The sequence below is a fragment of the Nelumbo nucifera genome, chromosome 1 (assembly GCF_055504915.1).
Source record: "Nelumbo nucifera cultivar China Antique chromosome 1, China Antique-T2T, whole genome shotgun sequence".
NCBI classification, from domain to species: Eukaryota; Viridiplantae; Streptophyta; class Magnoliopsida; order Proteales; family Nelumbonaceae; genus Nelumbo; species Nelumbo nucifera.
Window position 1 is genome coordinate 203,505,157 of NC_142649.1, and position 26,314 is coordinate 203,531,470.

General features: G+C 39.7%; 1 protein-coding gene across 9 annotated transcripts in view; it reads right to left on the bottom strand.

Moving 5' to 3' along the window:
- Nucleotides 1-26,314, bottom strand: part of LOC104609816 (tRNA/rRNA methyltransferase (SpoU) family protein) — a 119,040-nt gene that overhangs the window by 10,781 nt on the left and 81,945 nt on the right. For all 9 annotated transcript variants that reach the window (XR_737327.3, XR_737326.3, XM_010276197.3 and 6 more), the window contains 3 exons: nt 9,453-9,500; nt 9,252-9,359; nt 6,084-6,158 (listed from right to left, as the gene is read on the bottom strand). Coding sequence is in view for 7 of the 9 variants with exons in the window: in XM_010276197.3 (XP_010274499.1) it covers nt 6,084-6,158; nt 9,252-9,359; nt 9,453-9,500 (231 nt within the window). In the remaining 2 variants the exon portion in view is untranslated. The remainder of the gene's footprint in view (nt 1-6,083; nt 6,159-9,251; nt 9,360-9,452; nt 9,501-26,314) is intronic.

The following is a 26,314-nucleotide window of genomic DNA, read 5'->3' on the forward strand; positions in this document are numbered from 1 at the left end:
TAATGGCGGGGAGGTGATCAACTACACTCCCATTCACCATAATTGAGTAGTGGCAAGTCCTCAAACAACAACGAATCCATTTACACCATTTCTCCCCAAAGCCAAAGTTCTTCATAACTTCCACCAGAAAGGAACAATCCACCAAATCATAGACCTTCTCCATATCTAGTTTGCAAACTACACCCATCTTTCCATTTCTTCTGAAATCCTCAACACTTTAATTTGCAATTAAGATCTGATCAATTGTCTGTTTTTCACAAAGGCTCCTTGGTTTGGGGAGATGATAGAGGGAAGCACGAATCCTATTCTTCGAGACAACACCTTTGCAATGATTTTATATATATAAACTATTCACCAAGCTAATGGGTCTAAACTCTTTTGGATGGTTTGCTTCTGCTTTTTTTGGGATCAAAGCAATAAAAGTTGAATTCAATCTAGTTAATCACTCCATTCCCAAAAACTCATTGAAAATCCTCAATAAATCCTCTTTTACAACATTCCAATAGTCTTGATTAGGGAAGTAAATGGATTAAATTCGAATCGGATTAGGCAATATCCGAATTCAAATCCGATTAGAAAATCCGATATCCGAATCCGATCCGATATCCGACAAGCAACAGATAGTGAAAATCAATATCCGAATTCGAATCCGATTAAATATTCAAATATTTGAATCGATTGGAATGTGATTAATTAATTATTTTAGATGATTAATAAATATATAACATAAATATTTTATTGATATAAAGTATATAATATATGAATTATTTATATAACTTAATTATTATATATAAATTATATAAAATATTTTATATATTATATAGAAAAATTAAATAATCGGTTGAATTCGAATATTTATCAAATTGACCAATTAGATTCGAATTATCCGAATTCGATTCGATTTGTCGAATATCGAATTCGAAATCGGATTTTCGAATACCGTTGACACCCCTAGTCTTGATAGAAAGCCATTGTAAATCCATCTAGTCCTAATGCTTTAGCTCTATCCATCGAGGAAACTGCCTCCTTTTTCTTCCAATTCAAAACTCCTTTCCAACCAAACCCTGTGCTCTTCTGTTATATCTCCTGTCCAACCAAAACTGCCTCCTTTATTTCTTCTTCTATTGCTTGCTGTCACATGGAAAAATTTTGTATTTCAATATCCTTCCTTTAACCACTTGTGTCTAGATTTTTGCCTCCAATTTATCTCTTCTTTAAACAAAATATCTTCCAAAAGTCTCCTCAGAGACCACCTCTGCTCTTTGTCACCAACCCCAAAGGTGCCCCCAGCTTCTTTGGCATCCAAGGCTACGATCCAGTTAATCAACTCTTGTTTCCTCTCCTCCAACCTCCCAAACTATTAACTGTTCCACTCCTTTATTTTCGTTTTTAGGTCCTTCAGCTTATGATGAAACTTCATTCCTTCCCAATCTACCCTTGGGTTGCTACCCTCCCACCCTCCTTGACTTTCTCAAAACGAAAAGGAGCTAGACCCCTCCCCCTCAAGTCCTCCTCAACTAGGGAAATAGGCCAATGATCGGAAGTAACCCTAGGTAGAGCTTTTAACCATTGTTTTAAAAGGCTTAAGCCTTGAGGCGTGAGGCGTACGCCTTGAGGTGAGGCACTCAGATTTTGCCTCAAGGCTTAAGCCTCACAACTTTGGTTTGAGGCTTAAGCCTTTGTCAGAATGAGACGTAAAAAAGCATAAGCCTCAAATATCAACGTTTATTTAGTGATTCCATGCAAAAAAATACATATTTTATGTATTTTTTATAGTTCAAAATGTATAGAAAAAGCACTTTAATAATTATGGGCCAAATAAAAAGAATAAAAAATGAGAAACTAATAGGGAAAATCAAGTTCTATTAGTTTATATTGGTATTTTATCTTAAGAGAGTTCAATCCAAAAAAAAGGGCCAAACAAGTTATTAGTTTCTCTTGGATAAATCAAGTAGATTTTTTTCCTTAATATTCTAATTTAACATCCCAAGTTTGTTGTTTTTATCATTTATTTTCCTAATGGATTTATTTTTTTATTGACTATAAATCTAATGCTCATTATATAGATGATGCTTCATATGAATAATTTCGTAAGATTGCATTTTGAAACATAAAATGTAAAACACTTCTATTTTACTTTGAAACATAAAATCTAACATAATTGTTAGATGATTAATTATTATTTTATTTAATGTTTAAAAGTTAAAGATTGTTGCTTATAAACTTCTACTTTATGAATATTTGTACCTTCCATTATTCTAACTTGATATGTTATATGTTAGTTTTATCATTTATAAATTTTAATTACTTTTTTAATTTTTGAGGCCTACGCCTCAACTACACCTTTAGCCTTTTAAAACATTGCTTTTGACACCAAATCCCCCCAATGATCCTCCCAATCCCCTGTGAATAGGAATCTATCAAGTTTAGAGCAAATTGGGTTAGCCTGTAAATTGGACCAGGTAAATTTGTTATGCAACAAAGGCAGCTCTTTAAATCCCATAACATTTATGAACTCATTGAAATTCCTCATACTACTAGTGACTCTCAGCCTATCTTTATTGGTATTCTCAACTAACCTGATCACATTAAAGTCCCCCCCGATACATCAAGGCCCCTCCCAAAGTCCCCTGATGTTTCATTTAATGAACATAGTCTTTTTTTTTTTCTAAATCTTTTCCTAAAAGAACAAATGAGGATTTGGTGATTGAATTATTGGTTTACCATTTTGATACGACTCACTAAGTCAGTATAATTCAAAAACAAGTAGGAGTACCACTACGAAAGAGGATTCTTAATCTAATGAAAACATATAGTGACAGAAAAGACAAAGTCAAAATGGAAAGTAAATAATATACATAATAAAGAGAAGATAGATAAAAGACTAAAAGGGAGAGAAATATTGAAGCCTCTTAATCTTTTCTATTTGATTCATATTGTTATTTGTCATGGTTTCTTAGCTTTAAATGTGCAATTATACTTCTAACATTTCCTTTAAGGTTTATTAGCAAAGTTCATTTTTCAGGAAATTTTCTTTGACTTTTTATATTTTCCAAATATCTATGAAGTTAGCAAAATGCCCCCAAAATTTCCCCACTATATGGCAAAAATGTCCATTAATATTGAAATTGCAAAAGATGCTTTAGTGCCATGTCTGTTATTAAATTATGACTCTTCATTTCTTTTTTTTTTTATCAGCAAGAAATTTTTTAAATAATAACAAAGGGTTACAATCAGTTGCTAGGGTGAGACCCGAAGCACATGTAGTGTGTCTTTCCTTGAAACACTGAACCCAGACCATTTTCCAGTTATGCCCTGGACCTTGGAGACTAGTGGACAAAACTGAAAAGTTACACCTAACCCCTAGACTCAATTATGGTACTGCACTAGGTGTCGGATTAGGCTGTCTTTGATATGCCAATCAGTGAGATCCTTCGGGGGTCAAGACTTAGGTATGTTGGGGCAATCTAAGAATTCACTCGAGTGGGTGATCATAGTGATAGGATCAGCCCCTTTGTCGGACAAAGTGAATGATCGGGCACTGTACACTCTCTGATGGAAACCAAAACTACCAGCAGTCGATTTCAACCGTGTTTGAGATTCGTTTTGCAAAATATATTTATATGAAATATATATATATATATATTATGTTTTAAGAAAAAATGTTTTAATTCTCGGGATCCATCCGAGCAGAGAGTGCAACACTATACCTTGCAGCCGAGGGAGAGGTCCTCTCTTGTCAGGCAATGTTTGATCATTAAGGACTGAGAGGTTAAGTGTAAGACCATTTAGGGTTTTTATACCTGATGGGCTAATCTCACTTAAGACCATTGTCCTTGGGCCTTCATAAGATGGCTGGACTCAAGGACCATTTAGTGTAAATGTTGGGCCCATTAAGAGTCCATATCGATGGACTCAGGGGTTCACTGTATTTTAGCAGTGAATTCGGCCAGGCTTTGTAACAGAGGTTAGGCTGAACCCATATGGCTTTTGTGAGGTCAATGTTAGGGTCCCACGCCATACAAAGAGAGCCAAGTTAGCTAGCAATTAATAAAGGGACGTGAGCTACCTGCTTAATGGGCCTAAAGCCCAAAGATTAATTGGATTAATCAGCATGGGCGAATTTGGGTATGGATATGGGTTTGGATCAGCAGATAAGGATAAGAGGATACGTCTTATCCACTTAAAGAGTCCAGATCCAAATAAAGATTTGGATTAGGAAACTCCTAATTAGATTAGGAGATCAACTCTTTAAGATCTATATAAATAGAGGTGGGCAAACTGCTCCAAGTTTACAGACTGCTCTCAGTTCTCCCTCTCTCCTGCTCTTGCCGCCCTAACCCTAATTCGACCTCCATTCTTGAACTGATAGAGATCAGTTCTGATTCTGATTTTTTGCAAGAAAATATCAGAATAAACTTGTGCTCATATCCCTTGCTTGATCCAAGCTGTTGGATTGTAGTTTTTGCTAAAGGACTGCATTACTGAACCTGCTTCATCTCAAGCTGCGCCATCTTCAGTGGAAGCGGGTTTTGGTACCCTCTTTGGGCATGAACACCTACTTTGGGAGCTACACGTGTGGATTCCATATCAGTTATTGCTCTCCCTTTCTTTTGGTTTCAGATCTGGTCCGTTTTGGTTCAAGAACGATCATTGAAAAATGCAGTTTTTCTAAAACAGGGAATACGATTCCCGAAAGGGATAAAAGAAATTTTTTGAAATTTCGCCCAGCCACCCTGCACGGTTCGGCTATCCATATGATGGATTTCCCCTTCCTTCACATACAACATAGCTTGCCTTACAATTGTTTTATAGAATTTTCATTTTAATCTAAGTGGTATTCACTTATCACACAAAAGTCTAGATGCACCCCTCCGTTTTGCCCAACCTGCTCTAATTCTTTGGGTGACATCCTCCCAATCTCTCCCTTGTTATGAATTATTGAACCAAGGTAGTGGAAATGGTCACACTGAGTTATCTCTTGGTCTCCAATCCTAAGTGTATTACACTCCTATTATTACTTAATTTTGCATTTAATCGTTCATTAGTTTCATCAATTAAAACAATGTCATCAACAAATAACATGCGCCATAAGACTTCTTCCTGAATATGCTTAATTGATTCATCTATGATCACTATAAATAGATAAGGGCTAAGTGTTGAACCTTGGTGAAGACCCATCATAATTGTAAAACCTTAAGTCTCTCCAATTGGTGTTCTAACACTAGTTGTTGCCCCCTAAAGATCCACTATATTATCTCTTTAAGAACTCTATCATAAACCTTTTCTAGATCAATGAACACCATATGAAGATCTTCTCTCTAAACTTTTCTATCATTCGTCACAAAAGAAATATAGCTTCTATGGATCTCCCTAGCATGAAGCCAAGTTGGTTCTCTAGTACACTTTTTTCAAGTTGTAATCTTTGCTCAATTATTCTCTCCCAAAGTTTCATAGTGTAGCTCATAAGTTTAATCCCCCAATAGTTATTACAACTTTGTATATCACATTTGTTCTTAAATATAGGCACCATACTGCCGGTTGACATCATTTGTTTCAATGACAATTCACATTATATTAATATTACAAGTTGGTACCAATGTGAACCCAATCTCTTCATCTATTCATGCTGATGCAAAGACAATAGTACCAGCTGATATTGACAGGCTGCAAGATGGAGTTAGCAGGTTTACAAAAGGCCTACAGTGAATAGAAAAAGGAACGCTAGAATCTAATAAATCGTAATTTTGGAGAGTTTTTCATTATAGACTCAATGGTATTAGATTCAATTTGAGATTCTTATAGTATTTACACTAAGACACAAAATACAAATCTAGATATTTTCAATGCCATGAATTCATGACAGTTCGTTCATGGATTCCCTTTGGTAGGATGAATTCTCTAAATGGAACCCAAACACCAACAACGTGCTTCCAACAAGTAATGCTGATTAGGTATAAAATAATTTCTTCAAACTTAAATGCAAAGGTTTCATACAAGCTACACCATGAAATGTCTTTTAATAAAATAACCATGAAGAAGGATGGACTAGAGTCTTCACAAAGCATAACAAAACCACTTACTAGAAAAGGAAACTTCAAGTAAATATTGATTGCAAATGTTTCCAAATATTGTCGAACAGCAGGCAAGTTGTTTCTCTGCAAGAAAAGAGAAGGCAATAGTTAAGCTTTATGAATTATTCAACTCAAATAACAAATACTAATATTATGGTCACACAACAAAAAGTACTATAAATATTTAAAGATTGCTTTCTTTCCAATTATGTCAAAGACCATAGGTAGAAATAGTAAATTCAAAATAATTTTGGTGTCAACCCTTTCATCTTCAGATAACATCATTCTAGGGCATAGCCAGAAAAGTTAAACAGAATGCAAACTCGGCAAACAATCCATGATCAAATTTGACTTTTCCAAACTCACATAAAGCATATGTTGTAGCTGTGACCAACATGAACAAAACTTGAGACCCAACAACCAATTAGTATGCGCAAGGTTTTAAACCTCAGCTATGGTATACTCCTCAGTTATCGTGGAAGAAAAATTGAATTCATGGATGGAAGAGTGCAACAACACTACATGAATTATGGAGACTGGTAACAGAATCTGACAATTTATAACAATAAATGTGAGGTCGACAACAGGTGATATGCTTCTACACATGTCCAAAACTAAAAGTTCAAAAAAAAAAAAAAATCAAACTCACAAGTTGATTATCAAAAGTAAATTTTAGGTTAACAACCCGTTAGATGTAGCATCATCACTGATCCAAAGCTCCTTCCTAATGGAGACTGTAAACAACTCTAAGGACATAATCTAGAAGGAGAATGTACCAATCACAAATGCTGACTTCCCAAGATCTGAGTCCGAATAGGTCCATATACTTGTCTCCAACCCAAGAAGAATCACATCACATCAAGATGTTTCCACTGCTACTGCTGAACCTTAATGTTAGAGGTCAAGTGTTGATACATATTAAACTCATTTTGAAGATTCCTCATGCTGGCATAATATTCTTCAAGGCTTTGACTACCTTGTTGTATGTTAAAATACTCTTGTAGTATTTATCCTATCAGAATAAACTTCTAACATGTTCACATGTCTCCATTGCAGTATCTAAGAAATAAGAATAATGCTTATCTTCAGCTCCATACTATTCCATAACCATGCTATAGTTTGAGCATTTTCTTGCTCCCACTCATTATACCCACTTGAATCAGCTTAAGTCTCATCCGTCAAATACTTTGATTTGCCTTTGGTAGGGGTGAGAAAACGGTTTATTCAGTTAAAAACTGAACCAAATAAACCAAAAAAATAAATGAAAAACCGAAATAATGAAATACTTCTATATTGTTATTCGTTTTGAGATTATAATTAAAAAATAGACATTATTAAATAAAAATATTCATTTTTTATGTTTATAAACTACTTTCTTTTTATTATTTTCTTATTTGTTAGGGTTTAATCAACAGAAAAATTGCTAACTTCTGTATTTAGGGGTGCTCACGATTTGGTTAACCGAACCGTGGGGCTTTTTTTTTAACAGAACTGGTACTACCGTCGGTTAACCGTTTTCCGGTTCGTCGGTTTTTCAGTTTTTTAATTTTTACAATATATATTATAAAATATATATAAATATATAATAAAAAATTATAAATATATATAAAATATTATATTTTGATTAATAAATAATATATCATATATTATAAATATATATTTATATATAATTCATATTTATTAATTTATAATATATAAAATATAAAATATATAATATACATAAATATATAGAAATATATGTGTATCGGTTGGTTCGGTTAACCGCCAGTTTTCTATATTGGTTAACCGATTTTTCGGTTTGGTTTTTTTTGCTCACCCCTAGCTGTATTGAACCCTCAATGACTTCAAAATCTGAACCAATAAGTAAGGGAAGAACTTAAAATTTTGTCTAATCAACACATTTCTTCTTTTCCTATAACAAAAATAATGGTTCAGCCCCTATATTTTTTGGATTTTCTTTCCTTTCTTCTTTTTCTTCTCATAAATTTGTTGATTTTCTAGACTTAAAACATCAAGTTCAGTTATTAAAGAAAGTTGGTTATGGAACCTAGGGAACTACCCTAGGATATGTGATTTTTACTTTAAAAAAAAAAAAAAACCATTGCCTAGGTGACTAGGCAACAAGGAGCCCCCCTGTCACCTAGCCTCGCCTTGGCGCCTTGAAATCTATGATTGCTGCCCTTCTTGCGTCCTTCTATATGATCCAATACCATGTTACCATAGCTGAAAGTTTGTAGACAGCAGCAATAAAGGGAAAAAACAAGAGAAAAGAGAGATGGGAGAAAAAAGAGGGAAAAGGAGAGAAATAAAGAAGGAACCGAATGGGATCAACTAGTCTTCTCCTGTCCCAGTTGACCTATGCTTAATTGCTTATAGATTGCTCAAAAAGAAGGAATGACCATTATGCCCTCAAAAGTATGGGACACTCAACTTAAGATAGGACATAATTGTCAAGTTACATAACATTATATAATATTAAAACAGACAGTAATGACTACAACTACTAACCATAGTTGTCAAGGCATCGCCTAGGTTCCCTTGGCTGGTCGCCTTGCCCAAATGCCTTGACTTATGGTAACTAGGTGCCCGCCTAGACAACAAAAATGACAAGGTGGATGCCTTATTATAATATCATTTATATTGATACATCTTATTAATATGTGTTTGAATACATTCTATTATATACTATATATCATTTATACTTTGTTTTGATGTTTTACTATTGAAATTTAAAAGATCAAAAGGTTTTGAGGAGAGAAAAAGAAAGAAAGAAATAATAGAAGTATAGAAGTTCCTTTTTTCTTTCTATTCTCCTTCTCTCTTCAATTAAATAAAACAGCAACTGCATTGTTTTTTTTTTCCTACTTTACCTTCCATCTTGAATTTTTATCATATAATGTTAAAAATCTTCTTTAGTTGCTAATTGATATGAAATTGATCTATCAAATACTCATTATATTATTTTTGAAATAACGAAATTCTTATTGCCAAGCCAAAAGTCATTTCTTTATATTATAGAATTACTAGGCAACTAGGCACCCCATGGTGCTACTCATGCTGGTATTTTACCCCTTTATACCAGAAGCCATTGCACGCATACCTCTTGTGCAAGCAAGAGAACCAAAACATAAAGAACTTAAAAAGATAAACAGAAAGATTAAGATAAGGCATCCTTACATATAAACATATGTGCAAACTAGAGGTTACTTCTTGAACTATATCTTCATCAACAAACCGTGACAATATGCATAGCATTTGCCATGCACGAACTTTACGCCTATGGATCTACAGAAAGAAAACATATATCATATATCTTGCAAACTAAACAAATAAAAATACAGTAGATGAACATAGAACTAATTTAGAGGTAACACTTACTGCACTATATTTTTTATATAGCTCCTTCGAAAGATCTTTGTCATTCACCTACATTGGAGAAATTATATCACATCAACGCAATGATGTCAAATATAAGACAATCCAGAAAAGAATTATAAATTGAAAAATAAAAATGCAGTCTAGGAGAAGAAATAAAATATGAAAGTACTTTGCAGTTTTTTTTCTAATTTTTTGAGAAAAGGCAACTATTATATTCAAAAGGAGGAGATAAATACTAAAAGGATATACAAGAAAAGGAGGGCTTTGATACAAAAAGCCAAGAGCCCACTCAAGACATATTTAAGCTGTTAGCACTATACAAAAAATTTATCTCCTGACCCGATTTAGGTAAGAAATCAACTATTTGGTTCAGATTTCTCGGAATCCATCTAAAGCAGAAGCCAAGGGATGAAAGATCATGAATTTCATGCAGGGAATGAGCCAGCCTCCATGGGCCTGTACCAAAACTGATTGCCCAACCGATCACAATCCTAGAATCCCTCTCCACAAGCAAGGAATCAGAGAGAAGATCTTTAGCAAACCTGAGACCCTAAATAAGAGATTGAACTTCAGCTTCAGAAGCATCCCTTGCAGTGACAAGACCACTAAAATCCCAAATCATAAATCCATCGGATATCAAGATAACACAACCCCTCCCCCCAAATTCCAGCCTCAACTTCCCCAGTATTTCTCAAACTTCCACCAAACTACAAGATGTAAGCAGTAGAATTTAAGGATTTCTGTAAGACTTCTATCTACATAGTTGATTACTGAGATAATTAAAGAAAGGATATTCCCTCCCAGGTTAGTCAAGGAAGTGCTTTTATTTTCAAAAATTCTTCTACTGTGTTCCCCACATCACTGCATGAATTATTACCTTCCAGTAGATCCTTCCCTTCTTTCCCATTTTACTTCCTATCCATTGGTGGATGAAATCACAGATGGTGTTAGGAAGGATCCAATGAAAGTTATCATCACACAATAAGTCTATGAAGTACTGCCATAATTCATGAGCCGCCATACAATTTATAAGGGGGTGGCCGATTGATTCACCATTCTTTAGGCAGAAAATGCAAACATGGGGTGAAAGGAAAGTCTTTCCTTTCCTTTTCCAATGGAGATTGTCCAAAGTATTGATCTGACTACAGGCAGCTTCCAACGAAAAGGAGACTCTGAGTGGTACCAAGGAGAGCCAAACTTTTCCGTCCAGAAATGAGAAGGGGGTGGGTCCAGCAACTAGGTTGCTGAAAAAAGATTTGGTTGTAAAGATGGCATTAGAGGTGAGGGACCAGATTAGCTTATTAGGAATAGAGGGAGAGATGAAGACATCTTTAAAGGGAGAAATTAAAAGAGAAACATCAGCAATATCCTGTTCATTTAGGTTCCTATGGGAATTTAAGTTAAAGGACAAGTTGTGATTTTCAAGGACTAGGACAGACGAAACCAAAGCTTGTTTATTGAGGGTGAGGCCGAACAAGTTAGGGAAGGTCTCACAGTGGGGAAGGAAGCCCCACCAAACATCAGTCCAAAAGTGGGCGAGATTGTCATTTCTCACACTAAAACGAATGGAACTAGAAAAAAAGAGGGAGGACTTGGGCAATACCCTTCCAAGGATTTGAAGCAGAAAATTTATTGAGTATTTGAGAGGAGCCCCCTCCAACATCATACCTTCTATATTTGCTGCAGATAACAGAGGCCCAAAGAGTGTTTTTATCAGTTTCCTTTCTCCAGACCACTTCCCAAGCAGCACAATGTTCCTTTCCTTAATGTGACCCAAACCCAAACTGCCTTCCTATGTTAGGGTTGCAAACAACTTTCCAACTAACCAAGTGATCTCTTTTATTTCCTTCTCCTCCATCCCACAAGAAATCACGCTGAAGCTTCTCAATGTGGTCTGTAACCTTGACAGGTACTTTGAAGATTGAGAAGAAGTAGATCGAAGATTAAAAGAGGCTTTTATTAGAGTTATTCTGCCACCTTTGAAAATGTAATTTTTCTTTCGACAAATCCAATCTCTTCTCACAGTTCTCTATTACAGACATTTAATCGGCCACTGTTCTATATTGCAGCCCATGACATCTCTAAGGCTAACCAAGGCATCCTGCAGAATATTGATTCCAGCAATGCTGTTCTTATCTAGGCCTTCAGTCCTGAGACTGCCTCAGTGTAACAAGTGTTCTCTTCGCAGCGCCATCAAGTGCCAACCACCGTGCCTACAGCCGCCACTCAAGCGTCCAAGTGTGTGTCATGGGTGGGCTATGCTTGTACTTTTGTATGGGGGATTGCCAATGGCATTATTGTAATACTGTAGTATGCTTTTTCACCTTTTTGATGTTTCTTATTGTCACTCCCCCAAAAGCTTAACGTACTCTTTGAGGGGAGGTAGGTAGTCGAGTGAGCTCATAAGCGTGTAAAGGTTAAGCACGAGATCCCCTCGACACTGTACTATGTGCTTGTGCTTACCACTGATTAATGCAATACAAACAGCCTTTTACTAATTCGTGTGCCATCTTGTTGCCTTTTGTGTGTGTTTGCTTTGTTTCGTAGGCTTACTCGCCCATTTCGAGTGCTGCACGGGGCCCCAACGATTACCCCCGTGACAGTTGGTATCAGAGCAGGTTGCTCCTCAACGCTCGTGACCCTTGCATAGCAACACTAGTGGTGGCGCAATGAAGCACAACAAGGAACTCACCGACGAGATTAGGCATGGCCTTGCCCATGCGAGGGAGACTGATGAGTCTCTAGGCGATGAAACCGCTGCAGAGAAGGCCCCAAGGGGTCGCACATCCAAGACAAGCAAGCTTGACAAGTCAGTTGACACGCTTGCTGCCTTCGACACACGCATCCTTCGCTGTGAAGTGACTGTTGGGGAGATGCGTGACCGAGTAGAAGAAATCCAATTGAATGTGGAAACAATTGAGAGCTCCATGGTGGAGCTAGAAGCCCGTTTAAATGGCATTATGAACGAGGTCCAAGACGTCCTGAATAGAACCCTCAAGGAAGTCCTTGGAACAAAATCCCAACAAGAAGGGAGCTCATCTCGATCCTTCATCCAAGACCAGGTGGATGAGATGAGAGCTGAATGGGTGGCCATGAAAGTAGCCATGGCCTCTCCCTCCGACCTCTAGACTCAACTGGATGATCTAAGAGGAGACATGACGCTCCTCAAGAGATTAGTGGCCAGCACTCCAAGCCCCTCCACAACACTGGCCCCTGATCGTGTGAAGATTCGGGAGCCCACACCTTATGCCGGCTCCCGAGATGCTAGAGAACTTGACAACTTCTTGTGGAAAATGGAACAATATTTCCATGCCGCTGGCATTGATGATGACCTAATGCAAATTCGTACAGTGATTATGTATTTGACTGACATTGCTATGCTATGGTGGCGTAGGCGATGCCAAGACATTGAACGGGGTACGTGCACCATCGAGACATGGGCTGATTTCAAGCGAGAACTAAAGCGGCAATCTACCCAGAGAACGTGGAGTACCTGGCGCGGAAGAAGTTGAAAGCACTCAAGCATGGGGACTCACTCCACGATTATGTTAAAGAGTTTTCAGCCCTTACCTTGGAGATCACGGACATGTCCGACAAGGATCTACTGTTCAACTTCATGGACGGACTGAAGCCATGGGCCGAACTAGAACTCCAATGCCGCAACGTACAGGACCTCGCCACGGCAATGGTAGTGGCGGAGCAACTCAATGAGACCAGTTTGTCAGATGAAGAAGCCCCTAAGCCAGAAAGCCCATGTTCCCCTAATTTGAGTGGGGGAGCAAGTCCCTCATGCCCTCCGTACGACAACTCCAGCTTCAACAAGCCAGCAAGACAAGATCAATGCCCTTGTCGCCAAGCTCAGTGATGACGAGCAAAGTGATGAGGAAAAGTCTGTGCAGGCGCCAAGAGTGGGCGCCCTTCAACTCTTCAACGCCATGGTGAAGAAAGAGGCCAATCATGGAAGGCCAAAGAAAGCCCAAAGGGGGCTGAAGTATGTAGACATCCTCCTCGGCGGGAAGCTGACTCAAGCCCTTGTTGATACAGGGGCCTCCCACAACTTCATTTCAGTTGCCGAGGCCAAGCGACTCAATCTGAACACTGTGAAAGAGATAGGGTGGATCAAGGCCGTGAACTCCAGGGCAAAGGCAATTGAAGGCATGGCTCGTGGGGTTGACCTCCAAGTTGGGCCGTGGACAAGCAAGATTAATCTTTCAGTGGTACCCCTGGATGACTTCCGAGTTGTCTTGGGAATGGACTTCATGAGACAAGCAGAAGCAGCACTCCTGCCTCACATCAACTCTCTGTGCATCTTGGACTAGCGCTCCCCTTGCATGGTACCAGTTACGACTTCTACTAAGGTTCATGGGAAGCAAGTTTCTGCACTACAACTTTTTCACGAAGAAGCCTTGTTCAACGCCAACATGAAAGAAGCAGAGAAGTTCCCCACTCCACTGGCGGAAGAAGCCGCCCCTCAAGCCAACAACTACAACAGCAGCAGGTCATCCAGCCACCTACACCTCTCTAGAAACAGAGTTCGTGCGTGTCGACAACCGTCAAGCAAAGCAGAAGACCCAAGGCCGTGTCCAAGTTCGCCCCCACCTGCTACCACAACCACAGGGGAAAGCGAGTGCCACCCAAGCCGCCTAGGGACCACTTTCGTACCATCCCTCAGACTGAATCACGTAGTAGCCTTGTGAGTCACTCTTGGGGAAAAGTCAATGGGAACCAACACCCTAACAATCCAAAATACCATTTTGACCCATCCTTGGCCACCAACTTTCCTACCACCATCAGGAACAAGTCAAAATCCTACCTTGAGGCAGCCAAGCAGGGACTTAACTTAGGGACAAGCCATAGGTTTTCCCACCATCAAGAACATCCACTAGCAATCTACCCAACCAACTATCTGAGGAAGAAACCCGGTTCGTGGAGCAGTCGAAGAACCTTCCTTCACCAACAACAAGTTCAAGCCTCAAGCAGAAGCTAGTCTTCGAGGACGAAGACTGAATTGAGTGGGGGAGACTGTAACAAGTGTTCTCTTCGCAGCGCCATCAAGTGCCAACCACCGTGCCTACAGCCGCCACTCTAGCGTCCAAGTGTGTGTCATGGGTGGGCTATGCTTGTACTTTTGTATGGGGGATTGCCAATGGCATTATTGTAATATTGTAGTATGCTTTTTCACCTTTTTGATGTTTCTTATTGTCACTCCCCCAAAAGCTTAACGTACTCTTTGAGGGGAGGTAGGTAGTCGAGTGAGCTCATAAGCGTGTAAAGGTTAAGCACGAGATCCCCTCGACACTGTATTGTGTGCTTGTGCTTACCACTGATTAATGCAATACAAATAGCCTTTTGCTAATTCGTGTGCCATCTTGTTGCCTTTTGTGTGTGTTTGCTTCGTTTCGTAGGCTTACTCGCCCATTTCGAGTGCCGCACGGGGCCCCAACGATTACCCCCGTGACATCAGAGCATTTTAGGATTTTTTTTAAGATTAAGTAGGTATTCAGTTTTCCCACCATCAAGAAAGAAAATAGTGTTGTCAGAATATTGCAGATGGGTAATGTCAATATTCTCACCTCCTGTCCATCTTTTCAAGAACCATTCGGCCCATCTTTTCAATGATTTGACTGGAATCCTCACCTCCTGTCCATCCACTTGACTTTTAGAAATATGATTCTTTATTCTTCTGGCATAATTATTGAACTCCCAATCTTTGCCTCCAATAGATTTCCTCCCACAAAGTCACTTTTTCCCATTCTGCCCGAGTCCTTTTCCTTTCTTCCATACCATCTCTATCCAGCTGCGCCAAAGCCTCCTTTTTATCCAGCTCCTTAAAGCTATTCCAAAATTTGCTCCTTTCTTTAGCTAAAACCTTAAATTTGACCCTTCTCCATCTTCTCAATTTTCCCTTTACATGCTATAACTTCTTAAAAAAAATTGATAGCCTGCCCAATCAACTACACAACATTCCTCCCACCAATCAGCAACTGGCCAATAGTCGGAAATACTACAAACCCGTCTCCTGAATAACTCTGGGATAATGGATAATGCTCTTCCCAATCAGGTGAAACCAAAAATCTGTCTAAACGGCATCTAATTGCTTCAGGTTTCAGATTAGACCAAGTGAAGCTGGCATTCATTCTAAAGAGGGTGATCTATCAAAGAATTCTCCCAGATAAAACAGGAGAAGTTTTTCATGCTTCTCATTAACCTACCACCATTAGACTTCTCATGAACCAACCTGGTCACATTATAATCTCCAACAACACACCAAGGTAGTTGACCATAAGTACCCATTGCCTATAACTCATTCCAAAACTGAGAATTGAGTTCTGGGATTATTAGGTCCATAGACACCCACAAGAATCCAAGTGAAGCCATCTTCTAATTCAGAGAACAGAATTGAAATGGAGAAATTGCTCCTATCCACCTCAATCCTTGACATGTCTCCCATCCTATAGATAATGAGAATGCCTCCAGAACCAGAAGCACCAATTGAAGGCAGAAAGGTCCATTTTTTGTGCCTGATTCCCAAAACAGATCTGATCACTCCCATAAAAAACTTCCTTTTTTGTTTCCTGCAGGACTACCACATTTGGATTTTCTCTTCAGGTTTTCTTTCACAAAATATCTTTTGCTTTGACCACCTAGTCTGCTCACATTCCATGAAAAAATCTTAATTGGGTACTAGTTTCTCCCTATACTATCCAACTTCTCTCCTCTCTAATTCACCTTACACTGCAACTTTTTTAATTCCCTAACAAACCAAGGATGTAACGAATCCCCTTCATGCAACAAAAAAGTTCCCGATACTCCAATTTTTACTTTCTTATCCACCCTGTCAATTCCCAAACTGCCTGCCATCTTATCAGTGTTATTTACAAAACAACTTCCCCCATTACCCCCAATCTCTATAACACTAGACCACTAATTCTGGAAAAGGTCAAACTGATAGGGATGCTCACAGTTCAGTTAACAGAACCATGGGCATATATTTGAAACCGAACCGATCTTTCGGTTTTTGAAAATACTGAACCAAATCAAGTGGTTAACCAGTTAACCAGTTTTTTCAGTTTTTTTATATTTATTATTTATATAACATATATATTATAAAAATGTGTACATGGTTCTTGAAATCTATCGGCCAGTTTCAATGCTTATGGTTTGGTTTTTGTAGAGAAAATGGGCTGAATGGCCCATAGGCTGTTTATCCTTTCTTATTTTTTATGTTCTTTACTGTAATGAGCCTTATTCTGGGCCTATTCTTTCTATGTTATGTTCTTTTAATTTCTTGCCCAACTAAGGGCCTCTTTGTAAATTATTAAAGTTTAACTTGATAAAATAGTGTTAGGGGGTAAGAGGAGAGATTAAGGTTCGAAACTCTCTTCCTCTGAACCCTTATTGCCGTCATCTTCTTATTCATCTTCACTTCCTTAGAAGAAGGATTTCTGCTGTTTTCTTTTGATTTCTGCATCTGTTCTAAACAGTCCTCTATTCTCAAGGACTATTTTTCTTCTTGGTATCAGAGCAGGCCTAAACTTGGCTTGGGCTCTCATGTAGGTGTTGCCCAGCCGACTACACGAGAGTTGTTCTAGGGCTGGAAGCTTCAGGTTGAGTCGCCTGGTTCTTGGAGGTCATTAGAGATTGAAGAAGGTGCCCAAGATTCAAATCTCTTGGAGAGCTGTCTGGTGACCAGGAAGAATTGGAGAAAACAGGTTGGTTCCTGATTTAGAGCTTAAATCAGAGATTGAGAGTGGTGCCCAATAATTTCTTGGTTGTTTTCTTTATATTTTTCTGGACTGTTAAAGTATCCAATACTTCTCTGAAATCAGTACTGCTATTCGGCTGTTCTTTTAGACTGCTTTAGCCCAGAAATTTTTGGGTTGTTTTCATATTGTTTGGACTTTCAAGTGGCTGAAATATCTCTGGAATCAGTACTGCTGGTTGGCCTTTTCTTTTGGACTGTTTAGGGCACCTGTACGGACTATTTTCTGGGCTGTATTTGTTAGGTTGAAGGGTTTTATGTATTGATGGTTCGGCTGATAAGGGTTCTTATTAGTCTGTATTTATGTTTTAAGTTGTTATGTACTGGGCCTGTGTTAATGGGCCTAAGTTTATTAGCTGTTTTAAGTAGTCTGGGTGTCCCATCACTAATCAGGGGCATTCCAGACATTTCCTATAACATTGTACTGTAATATAATATAAATAACAGTACTGTCGACTGGGTAATACAGTTCAACATTCTCAGCACCTCTTGGTCTCCTCTCTTCTATTACTTCGACTACAGCATTTCAGCTTTCATGGTATCAGAGCATTGAGCACTTTCCTGGTTGCAGCCGATGCCATCTCTTCTCTCTTGCTGTCTTTCTTTCTTTGTTTTATCTTGATTGCTGCGGTGAAACCCTAGGGTTGCAGGAGAACACACTACAAGGTTCGAACCTAGGGTTTCCCTTGGTTGTAGGGCGCAAGGGAAGTAAGACCCAGAAGTGGATGTCCTACTAGACTGTTTCTAGTAGTTAGTAGCCATTCGGCTGCTAAGAGAGGTCTGTATAGGACGGACCTAGTTTGAGGACTGATTTTAGCAGTCCTAGTATTGGCCGTAGGGGGAGGAATACTCTCTACAGTTGCAGTAATCGAAGCCCAAAGAGAAGTCAGCATAGTGCAGTGGTGTAAGCTCTCAGTTTCAGGTCGGTTTCCACCTCACAGTACACCCTATTTGCTGCTGTAACTAAGTCAGCACAGTGCAGTCTCGAGCAAATCTGAACTACTTCAGGGCTGTGTCAGTCTTGGCAAGTCTGAAGCAGTGTTGTGGGCTGTCAGAACCTTCTTCAATACTGCAACTAGTCTCTTTTCAGCACTGTTATCACTTCGGCTAGCCTCAAACAGTGTTATCTACACAGTGTCCGCAACCAAGATGTCTTCAATATCTGGAGAAGTCTATTCTAGAGATAACAGACCTGGTGGGAGGTCTTCAAATCTGGAAAATCTGAATCTGCACAGCTTGCAGATTACTTCCCGTGGTCAGTTTCTGCAATGCTTTTTATTACTTCCCGTGGTCAGTTTCTGCACAGCTTGCAGATTACTTCAGCCATGCTCTTCATCACATCCCGGGAACTCACTAGTTACTTAGACGGGCAGAAGAAGGAACCCGAAGTGGGGAGTGCTGAATATGCAACTTGGTGCAAGGAGAATGCTACAGTTATGTCTTGGCTACTTGCTTCAATGACTCCAAGAGTAGCTAGGACTGTTCATCATTTCTCCACGGTTGCCAAGATATGGGAAAAAGTGTCTAGAACCTATGGACAGAAGAAAAATAATGCTAGAATCTACAGATTGAATCAAGACATTGCTGCCTTAAGGCAAGGGGATATGACAGTTGCAACATACTTTGCAACTCTGGAAGGACTTTGGGAAGAACTTGACCAGCATTTGATTTTGGACTAGGAAAATGCCAGGGACAAGGAGAGACATGATAAGCAAGTTGAAGAGAGCAGAGCCTTTAAGTTATTGGCTGGCCTGGACCCAGTGTATGAAGGCATAAGGTCACAAATTCTAGGGAGAGATGAACTGCCCGAGTTACACCATGTTTATTATCTGGTAAGAAATGAAGAAGTGAGGCGAAAGGAGATGCAAGTTGACTCTCAGATTCAACCTGCTGAACAACTTGGAGATTATTCAGCCCTGATTTCTACTAAGGGCAACAGACATCTAGAAAAGAAGCATCTTAAGTGCACTCATTGTGGGGGTGAGTGACATGTAAAAGAAAAGTGTTGGGTCCTGTATCCACACCTGAAGCCAGCTGCATTGAGAAAGGACAAGAAGCAATAGAAGGGTCATGCGGCAAGTGGGAACCTTGTCACTAGTAACAATGGTGACAACTCACAGAGTATACCAACAATGGCTTCTTCTCCCATGGGGAAGGTTGCTGATTCCTCTGGAGCCAGTGCCTTGGGCTTCACTGCTAGTGAGTAGCCCGTCTAAGGAGTAATACTTTTGCTTCTTCTTCTCTTGCCAGATCAGGTACAGTCTCTGCCTTTAGTGCAACTAGTTCTATTGACTCTACTTCTTGGGTTATTGATTCCGGTGCAACTGACTACATGACACATATGTCCTCCTTATTCTCTTCATATCAATTGTTGTCTGGTCAGGATAAGATGAGAGTTGCTGATGGGTCTTTCTCCACCATCTCTGGAAAAGGGGTGGTTGACCTATGCAAGGACCTCTCTCTTAAATCAGTCCTACATGTTCCCAGTCTCACCTCAAATCTTTTGTTTGTTTCAAAACATACAAAAAATTTGAACTGTAGTATAACCTTTTTTCCTACTCATTGTGTCTTTCAGGACAGATTGACGAAGAGAACGATTGGGAGCGGTCATGAGTATGGAGGCCTCTACTATTTTGATGCAGACATCCGTTCAGCTTTACAAGCATCTACTGCTAGTAGTCCGGAGAGTGTGGAGTCAATAGCTAGGTTGCATTTGTGGCATGCTAGGCTAGGTCATTTACCTTTCTCTTCATTAGAAATGTTGTTTCCCAAATTGTTTAAGGGCATTTCAAGTCAGAGTTTAGTCTGTGAAGTATGTCAAATGTCAAAACAATGTAGAATTGTTTATCCAATTTCCAGTAATGAAATTCGAGCTCCTTTTGATTTGGTTCATTTTGATGTTTGGGGCCCTTCACCTATTGTTTCTATTGATGGATTTCGTTACTTTATCAGTTTTATTGACCACTACTCTCGATGCACATGGATCTACCTGTTAAAAGGCCAAGATGAAGTGCCACGGATAACTATGGCATTTTGCAAAATGATTGAAACACAATTTGATAAGAAGATTAAACAATTCCGGTCAAATAATGCTGCTGAATGTTTTGAAAAATCCTTGAACTCATTCATGGAAGATGTTGGCATGTTACATCAATCATCCTGTGCTAATACCCCTCAGCAGAATGGGGTTGCTGAGTGCAAGAATAGACATCTATTGGAGACAGCTCGAGCCCTACTATTCCAGCACAAGGTTCCCAAGCAATACTGGTCTCAAGCTGTACTTACTGCATCATATCTAATAAATCGGATGCCATCTAAGGTGTTGGGTATGAAAACCCCTTTCTCTGTTTTGTGTCCTACTCTTCCAGACTTCCCTCTTCCTCCACGGGTCTTTGGCTGTATATGTTTCATACATGTGAAGGATCCAAGGAAGACCAAGCTGGAACCTCGGGCTACAAAAGGAATATTTTTGGGGTATTCTCCTACACAAAAGGGTTACAAGTGTTATGATCCTGTATCCAGGAGAAAGTATGTCACCAAAGATGTGGTCTTCTTTGAGTCTCAACCCTATTTTCAGTCTTCTCAGAATCCTCTTCAGGGGGAGACTAGTGGGATGGAAGAGGATTCTCATTCTCCCTCCTTTTTTGTTCCCCTATCTGCCTCGGGCCTTCCATCCTCATCCTCTACTCCTAGTTGTGGCATCCCGGGTCAACCTAGTGAGGCTGAGGCTCCCACTGTGCCGATTACTTCTCCTAATACTACAGATGTCCCTAATGGCTCCAGTAGGCAACAGAAAGAGATACGAATCACCTACAACAGAAGGAAAAAGGGTCCTCAAACTCATGACAGCAACCAGTTGGATTCGGATCAATCTGTCTCTGCAATCCAAGGTAAATCCAACACTCATACTTCTGATTTGGATCTTCCTATTGCTCTCCGTAAACCTATCCGTTCTTGTACCACCCTGCATCCCATTGCTGATTTTGTTTCTTACTCACATTTATCTCCAGCCTATCACTCCTTTCTGTCTGCTCTTTCCTCTGTACATGTTCCTTCTAGGTACTCAGAGGCCGTGTCTAATCCAAGGTGGAAAGAAGCTATGAATGAAGAAATGAAATCCCTAATGAAAGCAAGAACTTGGGAATTAGTGGATCTGCCAGAGGGGAAGAGCATTGTTGGGTGCAAATGGGTGTTTACTGTAAAGCATAGGGAGGACGGGTCCATTGAAAGGTACAAGGCCAGGCTTGTGGCAAAGGGGTTTACTCAGAAAGAAGGAATTGACTACAAAGAAACCTTTGCCCCAGTAGCAAAGCTCAACACAATTCGGGTTCTATTGTCATTGGCAGTAGATTTTTCATGGGAACTTCATCAGCTGGATGTGAAGAATGCCTTCCTAAATGGTGACCTTCATGAAGAGGTATTTATGGAACCTCCACCAGGCTATGACTTTGATAGAAAGGTGTGTAAACTGAGGAAAGCATTATATGGTTTGAAGCAGTCTCCTCGTGCATGGTTTAAGAGGCTTTGTGGGGCCATGAAGAAAGTAGGGTACACTTAGAGTGGTGCAGACCATACCTTATTCATAAGGACACAGGATAGCAACCTTACAACACTCATTGTTTATGTGGATGATATGGTGATTACCGGGAATGACTTGGATGAGATCAAAAGACTGAAGGAGTTTTTAGTTTCTGAATTTGAGATCAAAGACTTGGGCCATTTAAGGTATTTTCTTGGGAATGAAGTTGCTAGGTCAAGAGAAGGGATCTACATATGTCAACGGAAGTATGCTCTTGACCTCCTTGAGGAGACAGGCATGATAGGGTGTAGACAAGCAGATACTCCGATAGAATAGAATCATGGCCTACAGGAATCAGTAGGGGAGGACTACTGTGACAGAGAGAGATACCAAAAGTTGGTAGGGAAGCTGATATATTTATCTCTCACTCGACCAGATATTGCTTATGCTGTGCATGTTGTCAGTCAGTTCATGCATTCTCCAAAGATCTCTCATATGAAAGCAGTTGAAAGGATTCTCAGGTACTTGAAGACTTGCCTAGGAAAGGGAATTCTATTCAAGAAAAACAATAAAATTGATATTGAAGCTTATACTGATGCAGATTGGGCTGGTTCTGTTGGGGACAGAAAATCAACCTCAGGGTATTGTACTTTTGTGGGAGGGAACCTGGTTACATGGCGCAGTAAGAAGTAGAGTGTTGTTGTTAGATCAAGTGCGGAAGCTGAATATCGAGCTATGGCTCACGGGGTTGCTGAACTCCTATGGCTCAGGACTCTTCTAAATGTGTTTGGCATTAAAACTAAGGGTCCTCTCAGACTGTATTGTGACAACAAGGCGGCCATCAACATTGCAAATAACCCTGTGCAACATGACAGGACAAAACATATTGAGATTGATCGACATTTTGTTAGGGAGAGAATAGTCTCGGGAGAACTCTGCATTCCTTATACTCCATCTGAGATGCAAATTGCAGATGCACTGACTAAAGGGCTGGCTGCAGCAAAATTCAAGGACCTTCTTGGCAAGCTAAACATGATGGACATCCATGCTTAGCTTGAGGGGGAGTGTTAGGTTGAAGGGTTTTATGTATTGATGGTTCGGCTGATAAGGGTTCTTATTAGTCTGTATTTATGTTTTAAGTTGTTATGTACTGGGCCTGTGTTAATGGGCCTAAGTTTATTTGCTGTTTTAAGTAGTCTGGGTGTCCCATCACTAATCAGGGGCATTCCAGACATTTCTTGTAACATTGTACTGTAATATAATATAAATAACAGTACTGTCGACTGGGTAGTACAGTTCGACATTCTCAGCACCTCTTGGTCTCCTTCTCTCTTCTACTACTTCGACTACAGCATTTCAACTTTCAGTACTAATCTTTCGATAGTGTGGTCTCCTCTACTGCCCACCTTGTGTTTGTGAAAAAGTCTCTAAAGTTTTTTTGCTTCCTTTGGATGTTGATTGGACAGTACCTAGAATTTCTGTTTAGAAAAGGAGTTTTTCTGATTTTCTTTCTTGAAGACCGAACCAAGTTGGTTGGTGTACCGTGTAGTCTACAAGGTGCAGCTTTTGTTTCTGTTTCTCATAGCTTTTTGGTGTGACTCTGATTTGTGGTTCTGCTACATTGAGTTAGGCTCAACACGGTCCTTGTTCCATCTTCATTCAGTGTCCTTTTTTTGAAGTTGGTTGAAATATTTTTGAAGTGGTTAAAGAGATGAACTCCTCAGAGATTGAAAACAAGAATGTTGCTGAATCCAGGCAGGTTCCGGGAGCCTCTGTTGACTCTTTACTGATTGTGACCACAGTCAAGCTGGATGGAACTAATTATCTGGCATGGTCACAATCGGTAAAGATCTATATCTGTAGTAGAGGAAAGTGGGGTTTTATCTCCGGGAGCAAGAAGGCTCCCTTAGAAGATGATCCATCTTATGAGAAGTGGATGCAAGAAAATTATACTGTTATTGGGTGGCTTGTGAACTCAATGCAGCCACAGATTAGCCAACACTATTTGTGGATGAATTCAGCAAAGGAAATCTGGGATAGTGTTGCTGAAACCTATTCCCAAAAATTAAATGTGGCTAGAGCTTACAAGTTGAGAAGTGATGTAAAGAATTTAAGACAGGGGGAGAAACCTTTAGTTGTATACTTCTCAACATTGAAGTTTTTGTGGCAAGAAATAGATTTGATAGAAGTTGTAACCTGGGACACCACTAATGATGCAGAGACCTATAGAAAACTGGTTGAGAGAAACAGGGTGTTTGAGTTCTGAACTGGACTAAACCCAGAGTATGATATTACAAAACATAATATTTTATCTAAGGATAGTGTCTCACTGTCACAAGCATATGCCTTGGTAAGTAGTGAAGAGAGCAGAAGGATTGTCCAGGTTCAAGGGGCTGGTCTAAATGATCACTTTGCTAATATGGGAGTGAAACCCAAAGGGGTTGCAGGGACTCCTAGTGGCTCAGGGAAGAAAGAGGTTGTCTGTGAGTACTGTAAAAGGCCAAAACACACTAAAGACAAGTGCTGGAAATTACATCCTGAGCTTCTAACTCTTCGGTTTCAGAAGAAGCATGATAATAAAAGGGCAGGGAGTGCTAATGCGGCTGCTGGTCCAGATAGTGACAAGTACCATACTGAAGAGATGATAGCTTGTGCGCAATTAGCAGCCATGAAAGCAGAATATGAGAAGTTTGGGAGGATGATCAGTCACCTAGAGGGTGTGACTTCTTCTTCCAACCCTTCAGAAAATTCAGCCTCTTCTGCATTTGCTCATTCAGGTATATGGGCTTCTGCCAATCATGCAACCATTTCAATTAATCTTAAGATACCTTGGATTATTGATTCAGGGGCTTCTGATCATATGACCAACCTTTCTACCTTGTTTGTTTCATATGATTTACTTCCTGGACGTGACAAAATCACCCTTGTCAATGGTTCTCTTGCCTCTATCTCCGACAAGGGAACCATCAAGGCTACAGATTCCTTGTTCCTACCTTCTACTCTTCATGTACCTAGACTAAATACAAACTTGTAGTCTAACTAAGTCATTAAACTATTGTGTAACCTTCTTCCCTTCCTACTGTTTTTTCAAGATCTGGAGTCTCGGAAGGTGATTGGGAGTGGCCATGAGGCGAATGGAATATACCTGCTTGATACTCCGGGACAGTGCCCTGAACAACCTGGAAAAGCTGTTTTTGGGTCTATATCTACAGAGTCTATCAGTTGAGTTATGTTATGTCATTTTCGTTTGGGTCATCTTTCTTTTTCTGCATTGAGTCATTTATTCCCTGAACTGTTTAAGGGAATTAGTTTGTCCAGTCTTCATTGTGAGTCTTGTGAGCTATCAAAGCATTGTAGAAACAATTATCCCTTAAGTAATAAAAGATCTTCTTCTCCTTTTAATATTGTGCACTCTGATGTGTGGGGGCCTTACCACTTACCCTCTATGGGTGGCTACAAATATTTTATCTTGTTCATTGATGACTTTTCTCGGTTTACTTGGATATTCCTGATGAAATCCCGTGATGAAGTTCACAGACTTGTGAGGCAATTCCATGAATTTGTCCTAACCCAGTTTGATACCAGGATTAAAATTTTCAGATCTGACAATGCAAAAGAATATTTTGAGAAGAACTTGTCCTGCTATCCCTCTGACTTGGGGGTTATTCATCAAAGCTCCTGTGTTAGGACCCCAGAACAGAATGGAGTTATTGAAAGAAAAAATAGACATATTGTTGAAGTTGCAAGAAGTATCTTGTTTGCCTCACATGTTCCTACAAAGTTTTGGGGTGATGTTGTTCTCACTGCTACCTACCTTATAAACCGTATGCCATCCAGGGTTTTGGGGTTTAAGTCTCCTTCATCCAGACAATGAGCTTTTTTCTATTCCTCTTCGTGTCTTTGGCTGCACTTGTTATGTACATATTCCTAATGTCCAAAGACATAAATTTGAACTAAAAGCCCACAAGTGTATCTTCCTTGGTTATTCCCGCACACAGAAGGGTTACTGTTGCTTTGATCCAAAGACTGGTACTCGATATGTCACAATGGATGTCACCTTTGATGAGCTTTCTTCCTTTTATGGTTCCTCTATGGAAGGACATTGTCCAAAGGGGGAGGATTTGTCACAGGTCTTTGCTCTTCCTCTTCTTGTGCCAGTTGAGTCTTTTACCGAGTCTTTTTCTTCTTGAAATGAATCAAGGGAGGATCAATCATTCAACTCTCCCTGTCCCAGTGTTCCTCCCCCTTTACCTCCTCGTCCTCTCTTTAATCCCATGATGTACCAAAGGCAAAGATCCAGAAATGAGCAGGTTGTTTCCCCTACAACACATGAGCCTCATGCACTTCCAGTTACAGATGAGACAACATGTACTGTTTCAGCCCCTTTGGAGCCATCCTTCACTGACCTTGATATTCCCATTGCTATTAGGAAAGGAAAAAGGAAGTGTACTGCACATTGCATTTCCAAACACCTTTCTTATAGTTTGCTTTCTCCTTCATATTTTGTCTACCTTTCTTATGTTGCCTCTAACCCTATTCCCAGGTCTGTGTCAAAAGCTCTTAATATTCCAGAATGGAGGG